The 20,479-nt window shown below is 47.6% G+C and overlaps 1 protein-coding gene across 1 annotated transcript in view; it reads right to left on the bottom strand.

Annotated features, from left to right (window-relative positions):
* Positions 1–510: 510 nt before the first annotated feature.
* Positions 511–20,479, bottom strand: part of MTMR12 (myotubularin related protein 12) — a 66,128-nt gene continuing 46,159 nt past the window's right edge. Inside the window, exons 9-16 of the mRNA XM_043488673.1 lie at positions 16,373–16,479; positions 15,602–15,726; positions 13,857–13,935; positions 12,262–12,332; positions 9,888–10,060; positions 7,594–7,761; positions 6,539–6,700; positions 511–3,369 (exon numbers count right to left, since the gene is read on the bottom strand). Of these exons, the coding sequence (XP_043344608.1) occupies positions 2,800–3,369; positions 6,539–6,700; positions 7,594–7,761; positions 9,888–10,060; positions 12,262–12,332; positions 13,857–13,935; positions 15,602–15,726; positions 16,373–16,479 (1,455 nt within the window). The 3' untranslated portion in view covers positions 511–2,799. The remainder of the gene's footprint in view (positions 3,370–6,538; positions 6,701–7,593; positions 7,762–9,887; positions 10,061–12,261; positions 12,333–13,856; positions 13,936–15,601; positions 15,727–16,372; positions 16,480–20,479) is intronic.

Genomic DNA, 20,479 nt, shown 5'->3' with positions numbered 1-20,479 from the left:
TCAGACCCCTTCCATCGACAAAGTTATTCTCATTTTATATATCCCCACAAAAGCAAAGAGGCAGTGATATTTAATCTCAGGGATTAAAAAACTCTCTCCCTTTACTTACCCTATAGGCATGCATGCATGCAAAGTCACCTCAGTTGTGTCCAACTCTGTGTGACCCCATGGACTGTAGCCCACCAGGCTTCTCTGTCCATGGGGACTCTCCAGGCAGGAATACTGGAGTGGGTTGCCATGGCCTGCTCCAGAGGATGGATCTTCCAACCTGAGTCTCTTACGTCTCCTGCGCTGGCAGGCAGATTCTTTACCACTAGCGCCACCTCCTTACCCTATAGGGTGCTACCCTATTTTATTTCTTGTCATAGTATTTTATCACCTCCTGAAATTTTAAATCTCCATTTGGTTATTAGTTTTCCATCCACCCACTAACCAATCAACCACCCCCACCGCGACACACACAGTGACTAAATGAAAATAATTATACCATGTTATACCAACCACACCAAATACAGTAAATTGTGCTTTAATTTCTGCAATCAGATACGATGCAGTGAAATACAAGTATAAACTTTCATTGAACATCCAGAAAATAAAAAGCACATTTATACACATTTAGCCCAACAGCTTATTCCCTTAAAAAAAAAAAAAAGTTTCTAATGTAATTAAAGCTAATTTATCTTCAGTGTAAAAACCTGGAGGTATAAACAAACTCAAGATATTATATACAGGAAATTAATATACATTTCCAAACGTGCACAGTGCAGCATTTTAGACAAAGTAAATGATCTCATTTTAGCTTTTACTGTTAACCATAATCCATATCTCAATCTTGAATAAAAATGTCACAATATATAAATCCACTGAGAATCCTGTACACAAATACAAGTTTATAGAAATCTCATTTCAGATATAAATACATAAACTGTCATGACCTTACATGTTAAAACAGCTTATTCTTCTATTGTAATTTTACTTTTAAAAAATCATAGAAAAATATTTCAATGCACATTCAACTGCTATGACAGGGGCCATGACCTTGTGCCTTTAAACCATACTTTATGGAGTGTAAAGCATCACACTGGGCATTTTTGGAATGAAAATTACTAAGATCTTAAGACTGAAGAGGCTACTGTATAAATATTCCCATTATAATATGGTAACAAAACTAGTTAACTCCACAGTGTATCTGGGAGGCAGTGGGGCCAGGAAAGGAGGTTCGTGCTAATTTAAGAAGGCCCACAGAACATAACCAATGAATTAGGGTCATTTTATAGTCCCCACTGCAAGCCTACACTGACCTTACTAGTGAGACTCTTAAGGCAACCAAGACTGGGCATGTGTTTGGCCCCAGATGCATAAATCCTGCCCTCCCCTCAATCTCCATCGTCGGAACAGACCAACAAGGCTTGAGCATCAACATGGCATGAGGAGGACTGCAAAGCAATTTCTTGTGGTGTACAAAAGACGATTCAGTGCAAACCCAGAAACTCCTCTTTGTCAACAGTTTCAAATTTTCTTATTGCCCTTCAGCAACTGAAAGCTTTTCTAAACAGGTAATGTTCAAATTGGAATCCATACTGGAGAGCAAACAGGTATAAAAGGCAAACTTCTGATAGGGAACATTCTGACGTGAGATCGATCATTTTTCCCACTTCCTTTTGTGGAACTGAACAGGTTTCCACGGAGAATGAAAAAACGGGTCCTCACTTAAGTGTGCTTTTCCGGCACTTAAAAACTATAGATCATTTAAACAGCAGATCCAGGAAGGTTACCAGGCATAGTCAAGTTTCTTCTATGGCTTTTTAAATCACTGAGGTACTATGTGGTCACCATCACTTCTGAAACTTATGCTTGACCGCTTCCCTATGATAGCCATGTTCAACAGTGATCTTCATGAGGCTGTAAGGTAGCAGAAACTGGGGACACCGCCTGAGGACGGCGGTCACAGACGCTCTGAAGCCTCGGCATGCTGTTGGAAAAAGGCGAAGCAACCTCCTTCAAACACTGCGTGCCTCCGGAAGAATGGAGGCGCCTCTGGGCAAACCTAAGAGATTTCCCCCAGTTTGACCCACAGGCTTAGCAGCAAGATCCCAGGACGAGGTACACCAAGGCGGGGAGTGTGAAGGGATGGTGGAAGCGGTGCACAGCTGGTGGGGGGGCAGGGTGGGGGGGACCTGGAGCTGTCGGCCCACGAGCCAGCCCCCCACCCCCACATAAAGTGACACAGTCTGAGGGTGGTCGGAAACGTCAGGATGGTGACACGCATGGCAAGAGGACACAGGAAAACTGCTACGGTTTGGAAATGAAGGCCACACATCTTAACAACGCTGTCTGAATCTGTTAATCCAACACACACACACATATACACACACATACACACACACACACCATGTAAAGCTGAACTTGCTCTGAACCAGGATGGGCTAGAGACGCTACTCCTGACGACTGGATAAAGCACGCTGGCACAGGAAAGATGTGAGGACCGTACAGCGTCCAAGCACAGCTAACCAAAGCCCTTTCTAAGTAGTAAAGGAGCTACCATGGGGTCCGAGTGATACTAACGCAGAGGACGCCGGCCACAGCTGTTTCACAGGTCACGCACTAACTCCTTTCAATAATACTCAAATACGGGTGGTCAACTGCATAGTCTTCCAGAACTGGGGGCGGGGAGAAATGAGAACCAGCTCTTTTCCAGAAGACCCAGGCTTGCCCTCCACACCGACGTGGAGAGCAGACATGTCCAACCTCCTGTCCCAGCCTGCGAGGGTCCTCTCTCACCGCCACCGAGCAGGCCAGTCACACGTCCCCTAGGTCCACAAACTCGTCTTCTCGCTTGGCCAAGTCGTCTTCATCTCCCAGGGCTTTCCACCCGCTGGTGGGCAGGACAGGTTTGGAGGGATGGCGCTGCAGCAGCGCGAAAGGGAACAAGGAGGACAGGCGGCCCGAGGTCCTCGGTGGCGAGGCAGCCTCTGCCTGGAGGGCCTCCTGGCTGTGGTGTCTCGCCTCAATTTTCTCCTGTAGGCGCTGGACTTCCTCCATCATCTCCAAGAGTTTGCTCATGGTGGCCACTCCGCCGCCACCCAGGATCTGGGCCTCTGGAATCCAGCGCAAGTAGCGCTGGGCCCAGACTTTGATCTCTGGGCCCTCAAGGTGAGGCAGCAGCAGCCCCTGGTAGCTGGGCGGCCTGCTGTGCCAGCCGTCATAGAACTCTCGGAAGCCGTCCTGCAGCTCCTCTGAGGAGTTGATCAGTTTGCTGATTCTCTTGCCTAGCAGGTTTTTAATTAAGTGATCTGTTTCTTCCCTGAAAAATCCTCTTTTGGGAGATGATTTCGATTGGGTGAGGGGCAGAGAAAGTTGTCTTTGATGCTTTGAGAGAAAACACAAATAAAAAGTCTTTGGTTAGCCCAAGAGCACAGTGATGGTTGTTTCCATCCAAAAAAACAACAAAAAAAGCATAATTCTACTTTAAGAAGAGTCATGAGAACTGCCCTGTGAACGCAAATTCATTACAATGCCATCACACACAGAGAAAGTGGCAGTGGGCGGGTGGGGGATGCCTGTTTATTCCACAATGAGCATATCAGATGCACGCTCGGTTGCTAAATAAATGGGCGAGACCCGGCGCAGGGTATTAAGCACTCGTGAAGAACAAGCTGAAGTTAAGGCAGGCGATGAGGACCTCTCTGGTAGTCCAGGGGTTAGGAGCTCGCCTGCCAATGCAGGGGACATGGGTTCGATCCCTGGTCCAGAAGGATTTCACATGACAAGAGGCAAGTAAGGCTGTGCACCACAACTACTGTACTATACAGTACAGTATACCCAGGCTCTAGGGCCCCGCAACTAGAGAAGCCATTGCAACGAGAAGCCCATGCCCTGCAACCAAGATTAGTCCCAACTCACTGCAACTAGAAAAAAGCCAGGGTGGACCAACAAAGACCCAGCGCAGCTGATAAATAAGTGAATAACAAGAGAGGCAGATGATGAGTCAGGGGAGTTTGGAGATGAGGCCGATTCATTTGTGAAGGGAGCAGAATGTTTCTTCTTTGAGAAACTTAGGGGCCTCACTTCCACAATATTCTGAACACCTGTGAGGAAGCAGGGCCAACGACCTGAAGAGCTTGTCGCTCCAACGAAATAGCTTACAGGGTCAACTGGTGGGAGGTAAGGCATCCAGTGGGAGGTCAAGCCTAAGTCAGAAAGGTTCTTTTGGACAAAGAGACAGATGGGAGCAAAGGAAGCCTGAGGACTGTCTAAATGGGCCGGATGTTCTTGTCGACCAGCTGCACAGGGTGGAAGATGCTGACAGCATCTATGTGCTTGTCCTCCTCAGGAATCTGATCTGCAGCCAAAGCTAGGTGCTATATTTTGGGATGCAGTGGGAGAGGGCTGTAAGGATGGTCAGGACAGTTGCAACAGATCCTTGGTGCCTGAAGATAAAGGTAAAAATCTGAGGAGGAGCTGTTTCTCCCCATCTCTTTTGCTCCTGAGGTATCATGTGAAATAAGAAGAGACAGAAGTTTTATTTTGGGGCTAGGCCTCTGTAACATGTTCCTACCAGTGGTTCGTCCTTATTAAGAAGTGTAGAACAAACAATAAAAATATAACGTAGAAAGCAAAACCATTCACAACACCCCAAGTCAGAGATGACCAGGATTTCTGACTTTCCACCTGGGGGCAGGAGAGTTGGGGGCTGGCCTCTTCTGCCCAGTGACCCAGGTGAGTCAGGGGAAGGGAAGCAGGTGGGCCTGTCACTGCCTGCCGGGTTCCATGCTCAGTGCGTAACATGCAACCACTCACCCATTATTAGTAAAGAGTCACCATTATGGCCCCATTTGACACATGAGAAAACTAAGGCGCAGTGGTTAAGTCAACCACAAAGGCCCCAGCTACCAAGTGCCAGGTGTGGTTTCACACCGTCTGGCTCCGGACGGAGCTGGGACTCTTAACAGAGCCCTCCGTGTCTTGGAAGCCCTCCTAAGCCCAGAGTGAATGGAGCGCTCCGGACAGGCCAGGTGGGGGCAGCACTGTGTCCCTGTAGCCTGGTCAAGGCCAGGGGCTGCGGCTGGGACCCTACACCAGAGCGGACCCCATGGTCTCGAGGGGTAATTCCCGGGGCAGCGCATTGGGCATTCCCAGGGCAGCTGTGGTTGGCTACGGCTCTTTGGTCTCTACAGAATGTCTCCAAGGCTGCCTGTCCCCCAACAAGAGGGCCCAAGCCTGACACCAGGACCCCTCACCCAACAGCCTCAAAGGTTCTCGTCGGCCCAACGCTGGCCCTGCAGGAGCTAATACAACCTCACATGCCCTGACCTGCAGCTCAAGCCTCTCCCACGGGCCAGCTCCTGGAACCTGGGCCCTTAGGTTCTCCACTCCCACCTAAAAGAAGGGACCCTCAGAGAAAAGGGGCCTGGGCAGAGAAAAGGCCTTACAGGTAGAGCTTTCACTTCCTCCCTCAGACCTCTGAGGGCCCTTGCCCCTCTGGTGGGGGCAGCTGGGCCATCCTGACCCGGCGGGAGGTGTGTGTGCAGCCACCAGGGGGCACAGCTCACCGGCGGAACTGACCTCTGGCCCGGCTGTGCTGGAGCAACAGGGCGGTTCTGGCCCCGCAGACAGGACAGAGGTTGGACCAGGAGCGCTAACACCCAGGCAGGGCCTGAGGACCCTCGGAGGGGTGAAGCGGCAGCCAGCAGAGGCACCTTCTGTGAGTGCTGGCATTGACTCATGGGTCCCCAAGCCCCTTTAGAATGGAGCCATCTCCCGCACCAGAACTGGCCAGGCTCCTAGGAGCCCCGCAGGATTTCTGAATCAGAAAGATGATGGTGGAGTAGGCAGTGACATGCTCTGACTTGCGAGTGACCATAACTGACCACCCTGCTCTCCTCTTTGTGGGGGGGCTCCCAAGTCAGGAGAAAGAACAAGAAATGCCATGTACATCATACCTCATCTAGGCAATGTCGGAGTTTTAATAACTAATAAAATCAGGAACAAATATCTAAAGGGAAACCCAAATAATTTGATGTTTGTCATTTAAGCCCAGGTCCGCAAATAACAGCCCACAGGCCCACTCTGGCCCGTGCCAGCCTCTTAAATACTGGAACACAGCCAGGCCCGTCTGCTCACATGGTGCCCATGGCTGTCTTCCAGCTCCAACAGAATGCGGGGGGAGGTGGTTGTGCCAGAGCTCTGTGGCCCCTGACAGAACACGTCAGTCACAAACACCATTTTTAGCATGAAGAGAGGCCTTGTTAGTGAAGACTTGAACTGGTACAGATGACATAAACCCACACTGTGATCAGCGTTCCCTCGGCCGTATCAATCACATCAAGGGCTGAGACCCTTGATTCCCTGCGGCATCCCCAGAGACACTCAGGACAAATGTGCATCTGCCGAAGGCAAGGATTCTCAGGGGCCCTGACAACCTGCCCGTCACAGTCTCGACTCTGTGACTGGGCCCAGAATCCACAGGTTAAATGTGATCCTTCCAGACAAGGAGATCTCTGCACAGACGAGGGGGTTACACACGCACAAATCTTACTTTGAAATGCGTTCCTTTCCGCTGGGCTTTCTCCAGTTTTGGCTTCTCCATGTAAAGAGGGTTTGTGAGCAACGTCTGGGCTTTGGGTTCAAACTGCACGGACCAGTCCCACACGGTGAGCAGATTCAAAGGCTTGCTTTGTGAGTCCTGGCTCTCCCTGCCCTGCCAAAACAAGCACAGGTCACAGCGTTTGCAGGGAGGGCTGAGGAAAGCAGACAGTGCCGAGAGACAGGCTCCAGGACGGCGCAGCCGGCCTGCCCTGAGACCTCCGCGGCATCGCACGTGAAGGCTGCGGCCGTCGGTGGTCGCTCACCGATGGCTTTAGGTGGGGAGGAGGCAGGACACGTTACTCCCAGAACTTGTGCCGGCCACTGTGCTGCACACGCTCACCACACCCTCATGAGGTCGCTCCTAGTTTTCCAATTTACCTTTGGGGAAATGGAGGCTGGGAAAACGGAAGTGAACCACCTGAGGCCATGAGGCTGGTGAGCAGCATGGCTATGTGACTGGAGGCCCGGGCGCTGTTTCCCACTCCCCGTGAGATGTGGTAAGGTCCACCTGGAGGGCAGCTCCAGCAAACCCCAGGTCCCCAAATGGCTAGTCGGAGCCCTGATGGTGCAGGGTTGAAGCCTTGGGAGGAGGGCCTCAAGGGAGACTATAAAGATCTTTAAGGTGGAGAGTGAAAGCCGAGCTCTCCTGGTTGGCCTCCACTCTCTTCTGAGTCACTCCAGGTATCCGTCAAGTGGAAGAGAAGGCATCTGAGCTGTTCACAAAGACTACTTTTAATGTGCTTAATCCCCAGCTCTCACACCGGCTCCCAGCCCCGATATTTACCCTGTGACCCAGGGCGACTGCTTCACTGTCTCAGTGACTCACTCTCAGAGATAACAGTAATTCGGACTTAATTACATATCAATACCCAGAAAGCGCTCAGAACAGGGCCCTCTGTGTAATCACTGTTATAAAGAAAATATCATTTTCATCATCACTCCTCTTACATCCTACTTGTTAGACATGGCTTCTTCAATACACAGGTTCCTAAGAGCGACTCTTACCACGTTCGTATCTTTTTGATGAGGCGAATTGAAGAAGAAAGTGCTAAAAATAGGTATGTACAGGCTGTCCGACAAAACGGTCAGGTACGTCTCCGTGAACTCGAACGCTGGGGGGTGCTGGTGCACCAGCTGCCACACGCAGTCCAAGAAGAGCAGGAACAAGGGTGCCTACGTGAAGACAAGACACACGTGATGGAGGGGTGCCAGCGGTCCCGGGTACAGGGCAGCCACCTCGACAGCCGTGGAGTAGCCTCTCCTGGGCGCTGCATGCTCTGGGAAGCACACTCCCGGTGACTGCCATTCCCAACTGCATCCCAACCACAGAGATAAACATGCTTGCCTGAAAACCCACACACCCCTTGGATTAAGCTCAGGACTCAGCAGTAGCTCTCTAAGTGAAAGACATTCCCAAGATGAAGAAGGAAAATCTCCTAAAGAATCCGCCTGCAATGTGGGAGACCTGGGTTTGATCTCTGGGTCGGGAAGATCCCCTGGAGAAGGGAAAGGCTACCCACTCCAGTATTCTGGCCTGGAGAATCCCCATGGACAGAGGAGCCTGGTGGGCTATAGTCCATGGGGTCACAAAGACTGGGCGACTATGCACAGCGCCCTGACAATGAGGGCTCAGAAGAGAAAGAGGATGGGAGAGAAAGCAGAAGCGACAAAAATGAGTTTCTAACATTTTTCACAAATGAATTTTTTTTCCATCGGTGGCCTCTTTTATTAGCTTCAGAGGCAAGCTCTTTCTTAGTGGAGCTTCTGAGGGCACCTTGTCGTTCCCCAGTGCTCCTCCTCCAGTCACCAGTGACCCTGTAAGGTGGACAAGGCAGACTACGTCTCGGCCTCTCCACTCCCGGGCCCGGCTGAGGTCTCACACGCAGCTCCTGAGAGGCGGGAGCTGGCAGTCCAGCTCTTGACTCAGTCCCGGGCTGCGTCAATTACATTGCAAACTGGACCGCCCAGTTTTCTGTCAAAACTCCAGGGTGTTGATGTTGCGATGTGAAGAATGGTCTACGTGGCAGCTTTATCTCACACGTCATGTTACGTTCAGTGGCGTTAGACAAGAGTGGAAAATATCTGAATCTCACAGCACAGTCAGGGAAATGGGCTCAGAAAGTACAGGTGACTCCTCCCAGCCCTGGGCGAGCAGGCGGATCTGCTCTGGGGCTCCTTCCCCTTTAGACACGGTGCCCGTCCATCTCCCTGCTCTCAAGATACACAGACTACACAAGATGTGCAAAAACACCCTCTTCCCGACACAGTACCAACTCTCTGCTACTTGAGTGCCAGCAACCTTTCAAATTAGTTTCCCAGAAAGGCAAGTCCCTTCTAAGACTGAACGATGGTGATGCGTATTCACCATCAGCCTGATGGGACACGGAGGAGTATAGACCAGGCCTCAGAGAAACGTGCAGACCCAGCAAGAGCGGCCTGGCCAGGACACACCAAGCCCTTATGGGCAGAAGCCTCAGGTCTGTTTCCAGAGGTGCTGTGTCAAGCTGTCCGGCACCGCAGACAGACAGGCCTATTATCTGGGGGAAGAAAAACCACCAGTCGCCCTGCTAGCATGTGTTAGCTCTGCAGGTGATTTAATTACAGTTCACGTTTTCATTTTCTCTTCCATGGTTGTTAACAATGCAGTCAAAGCAGTTGGTACAGTTATAACTGAGACAAGTACATCCCAGTTGCAGGCGGGGGGGGGGGCTCGTTTTCACTAAAACTGTCTCGATATCTCTCCAGCGCTTAAATTCAGAAGCCCAGGCCTGCAGCTATCATGGCGAAGGCCCGGGTAATGGATGGCACTCCCATAACCCTGGGCTTTATTTTGAAAGGGTTTATTGCAAGGGAAATTTACTTTGTGTTATTATGTATTTTCTTGTTATTATGTATTTTGTATGTATCATTATGTATTTTCTTGTTATTATGCGTTATTTTGTCTGTACAGGGAAACTTGTACCCTATTTATTTTTTTGCCAAGACTAACTTCGCAGAAAATGTGGGAGTTCCACTGAGTTCATTTTTATTTAAGTTTTACAAGTCAACATCACTTCCACCATGAACTATAATACACCCTTGGGACACACAATTTAGAAGAGAAGGCTCCGAACACACTTGCTAATGAATATCCCTTTTCCCTAGGAAGGGTTTCCAGTGTTTAGATCACTCAGAGTCACTGACCAGTGACCTGTCCTCGCCTTCCTGACAAGCTCCTAAGGCGTGCGCCGCGCAGGTATTAAAGCAGAGACAGGGCTCCGCGTCCCCGACCTGCCCAGGTCTGCACCGAGGACACTCACCTCCTCCTTGTCGCTCTGACGGAGGTGGTTGCAGCGGTCCAGGAAGCAGTGCCCACCCATGATCCACTCCTTTTGGACAAGGCTCTGGAAACCGAAAATGGTTCGACAGTGGGGGTCCATCATCACTTGCACCAGAGAAGAAATGAGGCAGCAGAGGTCGGAGGCGTTGTCCTCTGTGGTGGGTGGGGCAGGGGGTTGCAGGGCAACAGCGCAGAGAGGAAAGAGGGGACCAAGTGTTAAAAGAGCTACAGAGGGTGCAGGTGAAAGCAGGGCCCCACACCTACGTCTATCCCGACAGTCAAGTTCTAATTCCCAAAAAGGCTGGGCCATTGGTGGCAAGAGGTAACGTGTTCAGCTTGAGACACTAACGCTTCTGGCCTGGCTGGCACCGGCTCCAGCACACACTGGCACTAATGATGGACTCCTTACTGGTGAATAGATCCAACACGCAAACCCAGTGTCAGCATGCGGGCGGGTCAGATGCACCACACAATGAGGGCACAGGTATGGCGGCTTGCTGGGCTCCACAGACCAAGTTTAAAACCCTTTCAGCTGGGGTCAGGATCACCATCCCTGAACTCACTGTTTCACGGTTCAGCTGCCTCTCAGCCACCTTTCCTCCACTATCTCTGCTTTGGAGAAAGCATAATATTCCTGAATTGCACCAAAATGCTCTCTGATTGTCAGCTCCATGGCTCCGTCCATTTTTGTCTGAGAGCATGGAGGGGCCTGCCTAGCCTAGAGGTGAAACTCTCCCTGGTTAAGTATAAGCCACGTGTCCACCCCTCGGGCGATGGTACAAAACTCACATGATGAAAACTCTGCTCATATCCTTGTTCACCATCCATCACTCACAGCAAATAGCAACATATGTCTCTATCTGGGCATTTGTCTGAAGAGTTTTACAGTCCTGAAAGTCAAGGTCTACATCCTCATAGTTTCTACTTTATGAAAAGAAGTGCCACTCAAGTTGCTATTTTAAAACATCCATGAGGACGATGGTCTGCTAGTCACAGGGTTAGACAAACTTCAGAATGAATCCTAAGTAGGGAGGCGTTTGCACTGTTAACCTCTCCTGTGACCCTGAGACCAGGAAGCACTCCAGGACCAGGCTTACTGTGCTCCTATATCTCCTCCAGGAAAATAAGACTAAACTGTGGGAACACAAGGGTTCAGAAGAAACAGATTTTTTTTTTTTTAGAAACAGATTTTTATATTCGTCTTTCTTTAGAAACAAGTTTCAGTTTTCAAGAGAATCTTCCTTCTTGCGTATGAAGTATGTTATCAGTACACCTACAAGTCCCAGGAAGAGTGGCTAGAGAGTAAGATTTCAGAGAAGACACAGCTCCGCTGTCCGTCAGGGAGTGACGCACAGCTCAGCCTCATACGCTGACCATTCTCACTTCACTCTGCGCACCCCTGGGGTTGTGCAGTCTGACCTGGGTACTTGCACTTCTCAGCGCCCCCAGTCTTTATCCCTCCTTTTCACCAGTTACTCGGTACTCTGTTTGGCCGCTGTTAACCAGATCTTTTTCAATAACACCCTTATGCCGGCTCTCTCTCAAACTCAATAGGGTGTAAACTTCTAGAAGGCAGCAGCATAGAGCTCCATATGTAGGAGTGCTCAGTCCACGTGTTAAAATTTAAGTCAGAGGGTACAGAAGCCACAGGCTGACACATTTCCGGTCTGCTCACAGAAGCTAACTCCCAGGAGTCTGACACTCTCCTAGAGAGTGTCAGAAAAATGATAAAAGCTTGAGGGTATGGAAGCACGAGACACTCTGCTTAAAGCATGGGGCCACAAGAAATTTAAATATTCAAAATGGCAGATAACAATTTAGCTCAGATCTAACCAATCCCAGCAACAATCTTTGTTGCACGAGGCTTATACATTCTGGGCGTGTATGTCCGGTCCACATGTACAGCAACTTCAGTCCACTGAGGAAAAGGAAATCGTGGACCACACAGTTTCTACAACAACTGCACAAAGCTGTCAGACACAAAGATGTAGAAATAAGAATTAAACCATCCATGAGTCTCTTCATACAAAAAAGGTCATCCAAACTTTAACTGAGTTAGTATAAAACAAAACCCCAAAATATCAGGAAATGTGAGCTTTGGTAAAGATACCAAACAATTCCTTCTTGGGCTGAGAATATGTCTGCCAAGTTCCAAGTGAAGGAATTTATTTTTAAACTATAACAATGAAATCCAAGGGAAGGATTCCAAGGTCAGGGTAAAAAGTATGGGAAGGATTTCTACACTAGCTCACTCCTTTTACAAGACAATTCCAGTTACATAAACCTCTATATACAGAAACAGAACCCCAAGTAGAAGAAAAAGGAAACCACCCTTTGTGCTTTAAATGTATTACCTAAAAGAAGAACGTTCATGTTTTGGGCTTCTAGACATTCTATAATCTCTACTGCTTTTTTCAGGCAGCGCCTATATAGGAGAGAGACAAGTAAAACAGATATTAGACCTTGAGCTTGGTATCGTGAACAACAAGAAATTTAGAGACCGTCTAACTTGATCTTCAGTTTTCCATCTCATTTACTGTCTCATACTAAAATTCTCCAGAAAAGAAACAAATTATTGTTTATACTATTCAGGCACTGCAAGACATTCATCTGCTTATTAGAAACTTATAACTTTCAGAAGGGAATTCCAAAGTCGGACGTAAAAAAAATGCTCTTAGGTGATTCCTAAACTGGGAATTCTTACTGCAGATTTACACCTGAGTGTGGCAGTGAGTCCTAGTAAGACCCTAAAATGTCTATATCTGGAGGCTGTGCTACAGGCTGATTTTGTTTAACTCAAGATCATTGGCTAAATGTATCCGCCTATCTGGAAAGGCCCACTGTGCCCCCAAATCCCTTTGTCTCTCTAGACACACTATTCCCTTTGAAACTGCTGCCACCATCAGCAGCTCCACCTTCTGGACTGATAACCCTGTCTCGGGGGTGCCTCCCCCAGGCTCTTTACCCGATTATGGACGTGCACCTTCTCTACAAGCCCCACAGAAAGAAAGGGCCTCTTATTTTACAGCATCTATCACAATACTTGCAATTATATATTCAAATTATGGGACATGCAGCAGGCTCGTCAAAACCTATTTGCTAAGAAGGGTTTGGAGGCCTGCGGCTCCTCTGCACAAACCAGGCGGGTCTGAGGGAGAACGCAGAGCGAGGGGAGAGAGGGGCCTGCCCCGTCCTCAGCGGTGCCCCGGGGCTGGAGCCATTCTCTCGCTGGCTCTCACCCCAGAGTCGCGCCTGTTCTGTGCCTCCCTCTGCCCTCGCCTCTGTTTAAGGGCAACAGAGAGAAGCTATTCGAAATAGGAAGTAGGACAGGGAATAAAGTTTTGTTCTCTCAGAATCTCTACTTAATCCCCAAAATGAAAAAGACTAATTGGCATTCATTACACTAAAAAAAACCTAAATATGTAAGAGACATAAAAGATACAGAATTCTTCTAAAAAAGTATTCAATAAAAACTCAGCATCTGGGAATTCCCTCGCCGTCTAGCGGTTAGGACTCCGTACTTTTACTGCAAGGGTGCAGGTTAAATCCCTGATTGTCACCAACCGCCCTTCCCCCCCAAAATAAAAACAAAACCGAAAAACTCAGCATCCCCCCACCTTCCCAACCCCCAGCCTCCTCCCTGGAGGTGAGCACTGCAGCTCAGTTAGAATGCTGGGGTCCCACACCCCGTTTTATGCAGCCTTCCCATCCCTGGTCCGCAGTCTCAGGAGCAGATTTGTGTGGGCAGGTAGCATATTCGTAAATTCTGATCAGACATGCACAGAAATAATAAATAACGAATGTAAAATCCAGCTGAGCCCTGAACAGAACATGTGACCTAGAATATTTAACTGTGAAATAGAAAACAGTTACATTATTTGTCAGTTTGCTTTACTACTTTGCTTTATGGAACTGTGAAATTTACGAGCAAAACAACGCCTTGAAATACCTGATTATGTCCAGCCAGCTGCTACTTTCCAGCAGGGAAAACCATTTGATGTCTGTGTCCCAAAATTCAGTACTGTTATCTGAAAAGAAAGGAAACAGAGTGAAGAAGTCGGGCACTGTTTGCTGACACACCGCTGTAGAACCTGTGCTGCTCACTGGCATGGCCAGGCTCCGTTTAAGTAAAGCGCGTTTCAAGCCTTCAGCTGAAGTGGCTTTTGAACTGTAAACCTCTGGAAGGGTGTGGTAGTCAAAACCAGACTTTTTTTGCACAAGTAAAAAAGTGCCCTACAATCTGTCTACCAAGCCATGGTCACTCTCTAACTTGACAAGGAGAGAAACATGCTCTAGGCAGACACAGTCAACATTCAGCCTGCTGCTCTTAGAAGAGGAAGATGCAACAGGCCATGTCCTGATGCCGTGGAAACTTGAAGGGAGAGCTAGCTTCCACTGGAGTCTTAAACACACACACACGTTATCCTGCACACTGGACACAACCTCCCAACCCAACTGGAGACAGAAGTGCTGCATAAGTCTATGGCATGTGAAAGTTGCAAACTCAAATCAGTGAGAAGGCAGATACCCCTGCCAGTACTGGATGGTGACCAAAGAAGTGGAGAATCACAGTCCTGGATCAACCAACGCAATTTCTTACTTCTCCTTTCTGTGTGTTCCAGTTAGAGGTGCACACTGGTTTCCCTTGGTGTCACAGTCATCTTTGTCTCCAATGCCTGGCATAGCTGGTGTGTATAATGCAAATGCAACACACCTTGGCTGCATGACTGAGTAAATCCCAAGTCAGACCACTAGGCCAAAAAGGAAAAGCTGGGAAACTGCCAATAAGCATGACAAATCTCAGAGGGTAAACACGCATTCAAGAGTAAAGAGAGAGGGGGACATATGTGTGTCAATGGCTGATACATGTTGATGTATGGCAGAAACTAACACAATATTGTAAAGCAACTATCCTTCAATTAAAAATAAATACATTTGAAAAAAAGAGTGAAGGGAGGGAACTTCCCTGGTGGTCCAGTGGCTAAGACTCATCCTTCCCAATGAAGGGGGCCTGGGTTCGATCCCTAGTCAGGGAACTAGATCCCACATGTTGCAACTACAGAGTCTGCACGCCTCAGTTAAGAGTCTGCATGGCACAACTAAAAGATTTCACATGCTAAAAGAACATCAGAGATCCTGTGTGCTGCAACTAAGATCCAGTGCAGCTTGACACATAAATTTATGAATAAAATATCTTTTTTTAAAAAAGAGTGAAGGTAATAGGGAATTCCCTGGCAGTACAGTGGTTAGGACTCAGCGCTTTCACTGCTGCAGGCCTGGGTTCAATCCCTGGTTGGGGAACTAGATCCCATAAGCCACGTGGTGCCACCAGAATAAAGGAGTGAAAAGAATCAACAGGTGACCGACTGGGGAATACAGGTACTGCATAGTTCTACAACTTCTAAAGGGAGAAGCCCAACGCTCACTGCTAGGGAAGGAAGAGAGGAGAAGGGTGGCTCTGTGTTCATTGCTCTGAGAAGGGGCAATGGGACAAGAGCCCAGGAGAAAATGGTGGGAGGAAGTGTGGCCAGGGCCACCCGCCCCATGGTAACCGGCCCCTCTGTTCTGTGACCCCCACCCCCACAGCCGTGTCCGACCACGAGGAACCCAGGGACAAGGCATCGCCTTTCACCCGAGCCATGCAGCACGTCTTTTTCCAGGTGACAGCGAGTTTTGGCTCAGTGTTCTGCTCACCTATCAGAAACAGCTGTTTGAACTTAGAGTAAGCCATCTGGATTTCCTGCAGGGACAGGAAGTTGCTTGAGAGGTCTTCAGTTTTAGCAGTCTCATAGGGGGGCCTGTGGACAGTCTTGTAAATCCTAGGTATCAGAAGGAATGAGAGATTAGAAGAGCAGGCTTGAGTCAGAAAGTTTGTTTCTCCTGCACACTTCCGAGGCGCCAGGATCTGTGTGCAGAGCTCCCACCGACTCCTCCCCAGTGAGGTAACTGCTGCCCAGCGGCCACTCCTGGTCAACCGGAGCCAGGAACTCAGGGACAAGGAGCAGAACCACCAAGTTTATAAGCTGAAAGAGCCAGGATGTGAACCAAGGCAATTTAACTCCTAAGTCCACTCCTTTTCTTGTTTTTAAACTCATCCAGTTTAGGGGTGAATAAAAACGTTTAACTTTTTTATTTTGAAAAATTTCAAACAGCCAGAAAAGAATAGCACAGTGACATCTATACCTTGACCCAAATTTGACAACTGTCAATACTAAAGCCATCAGACTGCTTCCCCCTAAAAGCTTCCGCCGTGTGTCTCTCAATACACTGCAGTTGATGCACTTCAGGACCATGTCATCCTGACTCTTTTTCCATTTAAAAACGACCTCGCTGAGCTGTATTCTCAGCACTCGAGGGCTTTATCAGTAGGTAAACTGAAATGGACTTACTCCCAAGAACTGTTCCCAGCTTCCCGGAAAACAACCGAGCCAACTAAACGATAACAAGATGTGCAACAGTGCTGACCTATCCACGAAGTTCTTCTGGATCTGCAACATGCCGTCATCCTGTTCTTTGGGCAGGGCCGACATTTTCAAGAGGGCGCATCCGTTGTGGCAGGACCAACACCATATCTGCAGAAGAGAAGGAAGGTTTTCCAGACATGATGTAAACCACTTTACAGAGGGCAGGTAAACTGAGCCATGAAATTCATACAGGGAAATTACACCTTCAATATGAAAGACCTGAATACAGGCAACGCTGTGATGCCAAGGAATCAATGTGTTATACTCACAACAAAAAAGACTGCTTTAGTCTTAGCACCACCACCACCACCTCAGGTCTAAGTAGTCACATTCAGACTCACTGATGGTCTAACATATACCTAATGACTTGGCTTTAGTGCTGGGAACCTGGAGGATGATGATAAAATCATCATCATCATTACTGCTACTGTTATGATTATTATAATAGATGCTATTATTACTATAACCTTCAAGGCTATCGCTGGGGTAAAGCTCATTATTTCAGGATTTTACATGAGTGAAGTCATTTGATTCTTACAACCACACTCAGACGGGTATGAGTACTAGCCCCACTAACAAGAAATAGGGATGGAGAGGCTGAGAAACTTCCCCAAGTTGCACACAGCACAGCAATGACTCTGAAGGCCCTTCTCTACTGGGATGGTCAAAAGGGGGCAGCTCCCATCATTACAGAAAGTTCAAACTAGAAAGAATGGACAGCTGGTTATTCAACATACACTGATAAGAGACTTGAACATGCAAGACACTGAATTTGGTTGTGAGAAGCTGGAAAGAAGGCTAAGATACGTTGTCTACCTTCAGAGGGCTTTATACTCCAAAAAGGGAAATAAATTTGCAAATCTAATAGGAAGCAGAATGTGGTAAACCACAGGAGAAGGGAATTGCAATGAACAACAAAGGGCGGGCAACAGAGGAAGAAATCATGTGACTGCCTGTAAGTGACAGAGTCAAGTGTTTTAAGCATTTTTCTAGAGACGGGGGGAGTTTCATTGTTTGTTCTGTTGCACAGGACCAGAAGGAGATTAGAAGTGACTTGGGGGCAAAGTAATGTCATCTGCCAGTAGAACCTGAAACGGAGGAGAAGGCAGGCTGGTTGGAGCAGCTGTGGATTTTGAGCCTGTGTAAAGGTCTGGTTAAGGGTTTGGACAGGGAGGCCTGGCGTGCTTCGATTCATGGCGTCGCAAAGAATCGGACACGACTGAGTGACTGAACTGAACTGAACTGAAAGCCCAGCCTGCTCTGCTGACCAAGCCTTTAGGCCAGAAGTCAAAGGTCAACAGAGAGGATTTCAGCTGTCCAGAGAGGGCATCCTCTTGTGAGTCACCTGCAACGTAAATATTAACCATACACAGGAATGCCAGCGGCAGCCTGGGCTGGAGATGAGCAGACAATCCAGGCAATACTCCGCACTACACTCAGAAAGGGGAACTGGTTTGGGGTTTCAGAGGAAGATGGTAAATTAGTACTGGGTGTGTTGGGTGTCTAGTGCCCACAGGACATCTGTGTGGAGAGACTGAGGAGGCGCCAAGGTGAGGGGAAGGCAGGACTGCGGACACGGGAGCCGACTGCCAGCTACGGAGGCAGAGCCGCTGAGGGACACACAGCTGCCTCGTGAGCTGCCAAAGCGAGCGCAGAGCCTGAGATTCCTGGCGAGGCAGAAGTGTTCCAACACAGACAAACCACAGGCCCTTTGCTGCCCTCTTACTCCCCTCTCCAGCGTCACACTCTGCCCTCAGCCCAGGCACTCCTGCCCGCTGGGGGGTGTGGCTCACTCTGAGAAAGGGGGACCCTCTTAGCCATGACTGGTGACAGGTTCTAGGAAGTCACGTGTTCTCATCCTCTTTATCTCCTCTCCTGGGGCAGAAAGAATCTGCTCTTGGTAGTAGCCAACCATAGCTCATTTTCCCCACTGGGGCTCAACTGTAACCATCTCCTCTCAGCTCAGGCACAAAAGGGCCTTCTCTATTTGAAACAGTAAATAGAAAGCAAGCAACATTCTTGGTCAGAGAGAGACTTCTCATAGGAATTCAGCAGAAGACACATGAGTTCCCCTATTACTATCTGTACAATTTCTGTCTGGGAAAGGGCCACAGGTTCTTCGTATGAAGGACTTGACAACAGACAAGAATCAGTTTGATGATCCTGTTTATTTTAAAAAGGGGATAAATCCCCCCATTATTTGCTAAGTCTCCTTTGTTTTTGGTCTTTTTAATTGAAGTATACCTGATGTACCAAATTAAGTTACAGATGTACAATACAGAGAGACAATTTTTAAAGGTTATACGCCATTTATACTTACTATAAAATTTTGGCTATATTCCCCATGGTGTACAATATATTTAATACTAATATCTTTTATACTCTGTGTGATGGAGTGGAAACCAACCACGGAAGTGTCTGTCTCAGGGAAAAGCACCCGTGAGACTGACCTGAGAGCTGAGCTACGTGCTATCTTCATGGAACTGAAAGAGTGAACGACAAACTAGGGGTGTTCTGACTTTGGTATCTGGCAGACATTCATTTTGAAGAAAAAAACAAAACAAAACCCAACAACTTTAAGGAAAATATCTGCTCCTTGTTCCTTGGAAGAAAAGCTATGACAAATCTAGACAGTGTATTAAAAAACAGAGATATCACTTTGCTGACAAAGGTCTGGATAGTCAAAGCTATGGTTTTCCCAGTTCATGTATGGATGTGATAGTTGGACCACAAAGAAGGTTGAGCATTGAAGAATTGATGCTTTTGAACTGTGTGCTGGAGGAGACTCTTGAGAGTCACTTGGACAGCAAGGAGATCAAACCAGTCAATCCTAAAGGAAGTCAACCCTGAATATTCACTGGAAGGACTAATGCTGAAGCTGAAGCTATAATACTTTGGCCACCTGATGCAAAGAGCTGACTCAATGGAAAAGACCCTGATGCTGGGAAGGATTGAAGGCAGCAGGAGAAGGGGGCGACAGGATGAGATGGTTGGATGGCATCACTGACTCAAAGGACTTGAGCTTGAGCAAGCTCTGAGAGATGGTGAAGGTTCTGGGGAAGCCTGGTGTTCTGCAGTCCATGGGGTCACAAAGTTCAGACATGACTGAGTGACTGAACAACAACAAAGAAAACAACTGACAATTTGTTGCCAATGATAAAAGTGGAACTTTCCAGCAAAAATTAGAATTTTGGAAGACTAGACTCTGTCTTTTTAGTTGAATGAATTCCCAATATTCAAAGACTTTTCTGATGAGATAGGGATGATAGTAACAAATGTGATCTGTATCTAAGAAAGCATGTCAATATTTGAACATAACCTAGTGAGTTAATATTTTCTTAATGACCAATGTATTATGCTTTTTAAATCATGCATGTTTTAAGATCCATTCAGAGTACAAGACAGACCAATGGATATTAATGCAGTGAATGAAAAGTTCATTGATTATGTTTTCAGATTCTTTATTGCAATTAACCTTTACAAAACCACCATTTATCAATTTTTTGTGTACCATCATATTATCTGACAAGGCTATTAAATACTCCTTCCTTTCCCAAATGCATATCTGTGTAAGGCTGGATTGTCTTCATACACTTCAGCCACACCCAACACACCGCAACAGACTGAATGAAGGAAAGGGGATAAAAGAAGGCAGTTGTCTATTTTCAAAAACGTACAACAGTACTATCCTACTTTTTGTTTTGGACAATATAGTTATTTATTATAGAAATACTTATGTTAACATCTAATGAGTTTATTACTAAAATAAACATTAAACAATTTTCCAGTTTTAGTTTCTAATATGGCAAATATCAACAGATACAACCACATAAACAAAAAGTCTTCGACATCCTCAATGATTTTTCAAGAGTGTAAAGAGTTCTGAAACCAGAGAGTTTGAAAACAGCTGCATACATTTAGAAATAGGGAACACTCACATAAAAACCCATATCTCTGATTTCTCCTGAGAAGTCTGGGCACCTGGTAAGATCAGGCCCATGCTCCCACATGGCACAAACAGGCCGGCACAGAAGAGCAGGCAGCCCTTCATGCAGGCAGAGGGTCTCCGGCTCATCACAAGGACCACACTCATTGCCTGCCCAGCCTG

The sequence above is a fragment of the Cervus canadensis genome, chromosome 16, assembly GCF_019320065.1.
Source record: "Cervus canadensis isolate Bull #8, Minnesota chromosome 16, ASM1932006v1, whole genome shotgun sequence".
Classification (NCBI taxonomy): domain Eukaryota; kingdom Metazoa; phylum Chordata; class Mammalia; order Artiodactyla; family Cervidae; genus Cervus; species Cervus canadensis.
This window is presented reverse-complemented; position numbering and strand designations above follow the sequence as displayed.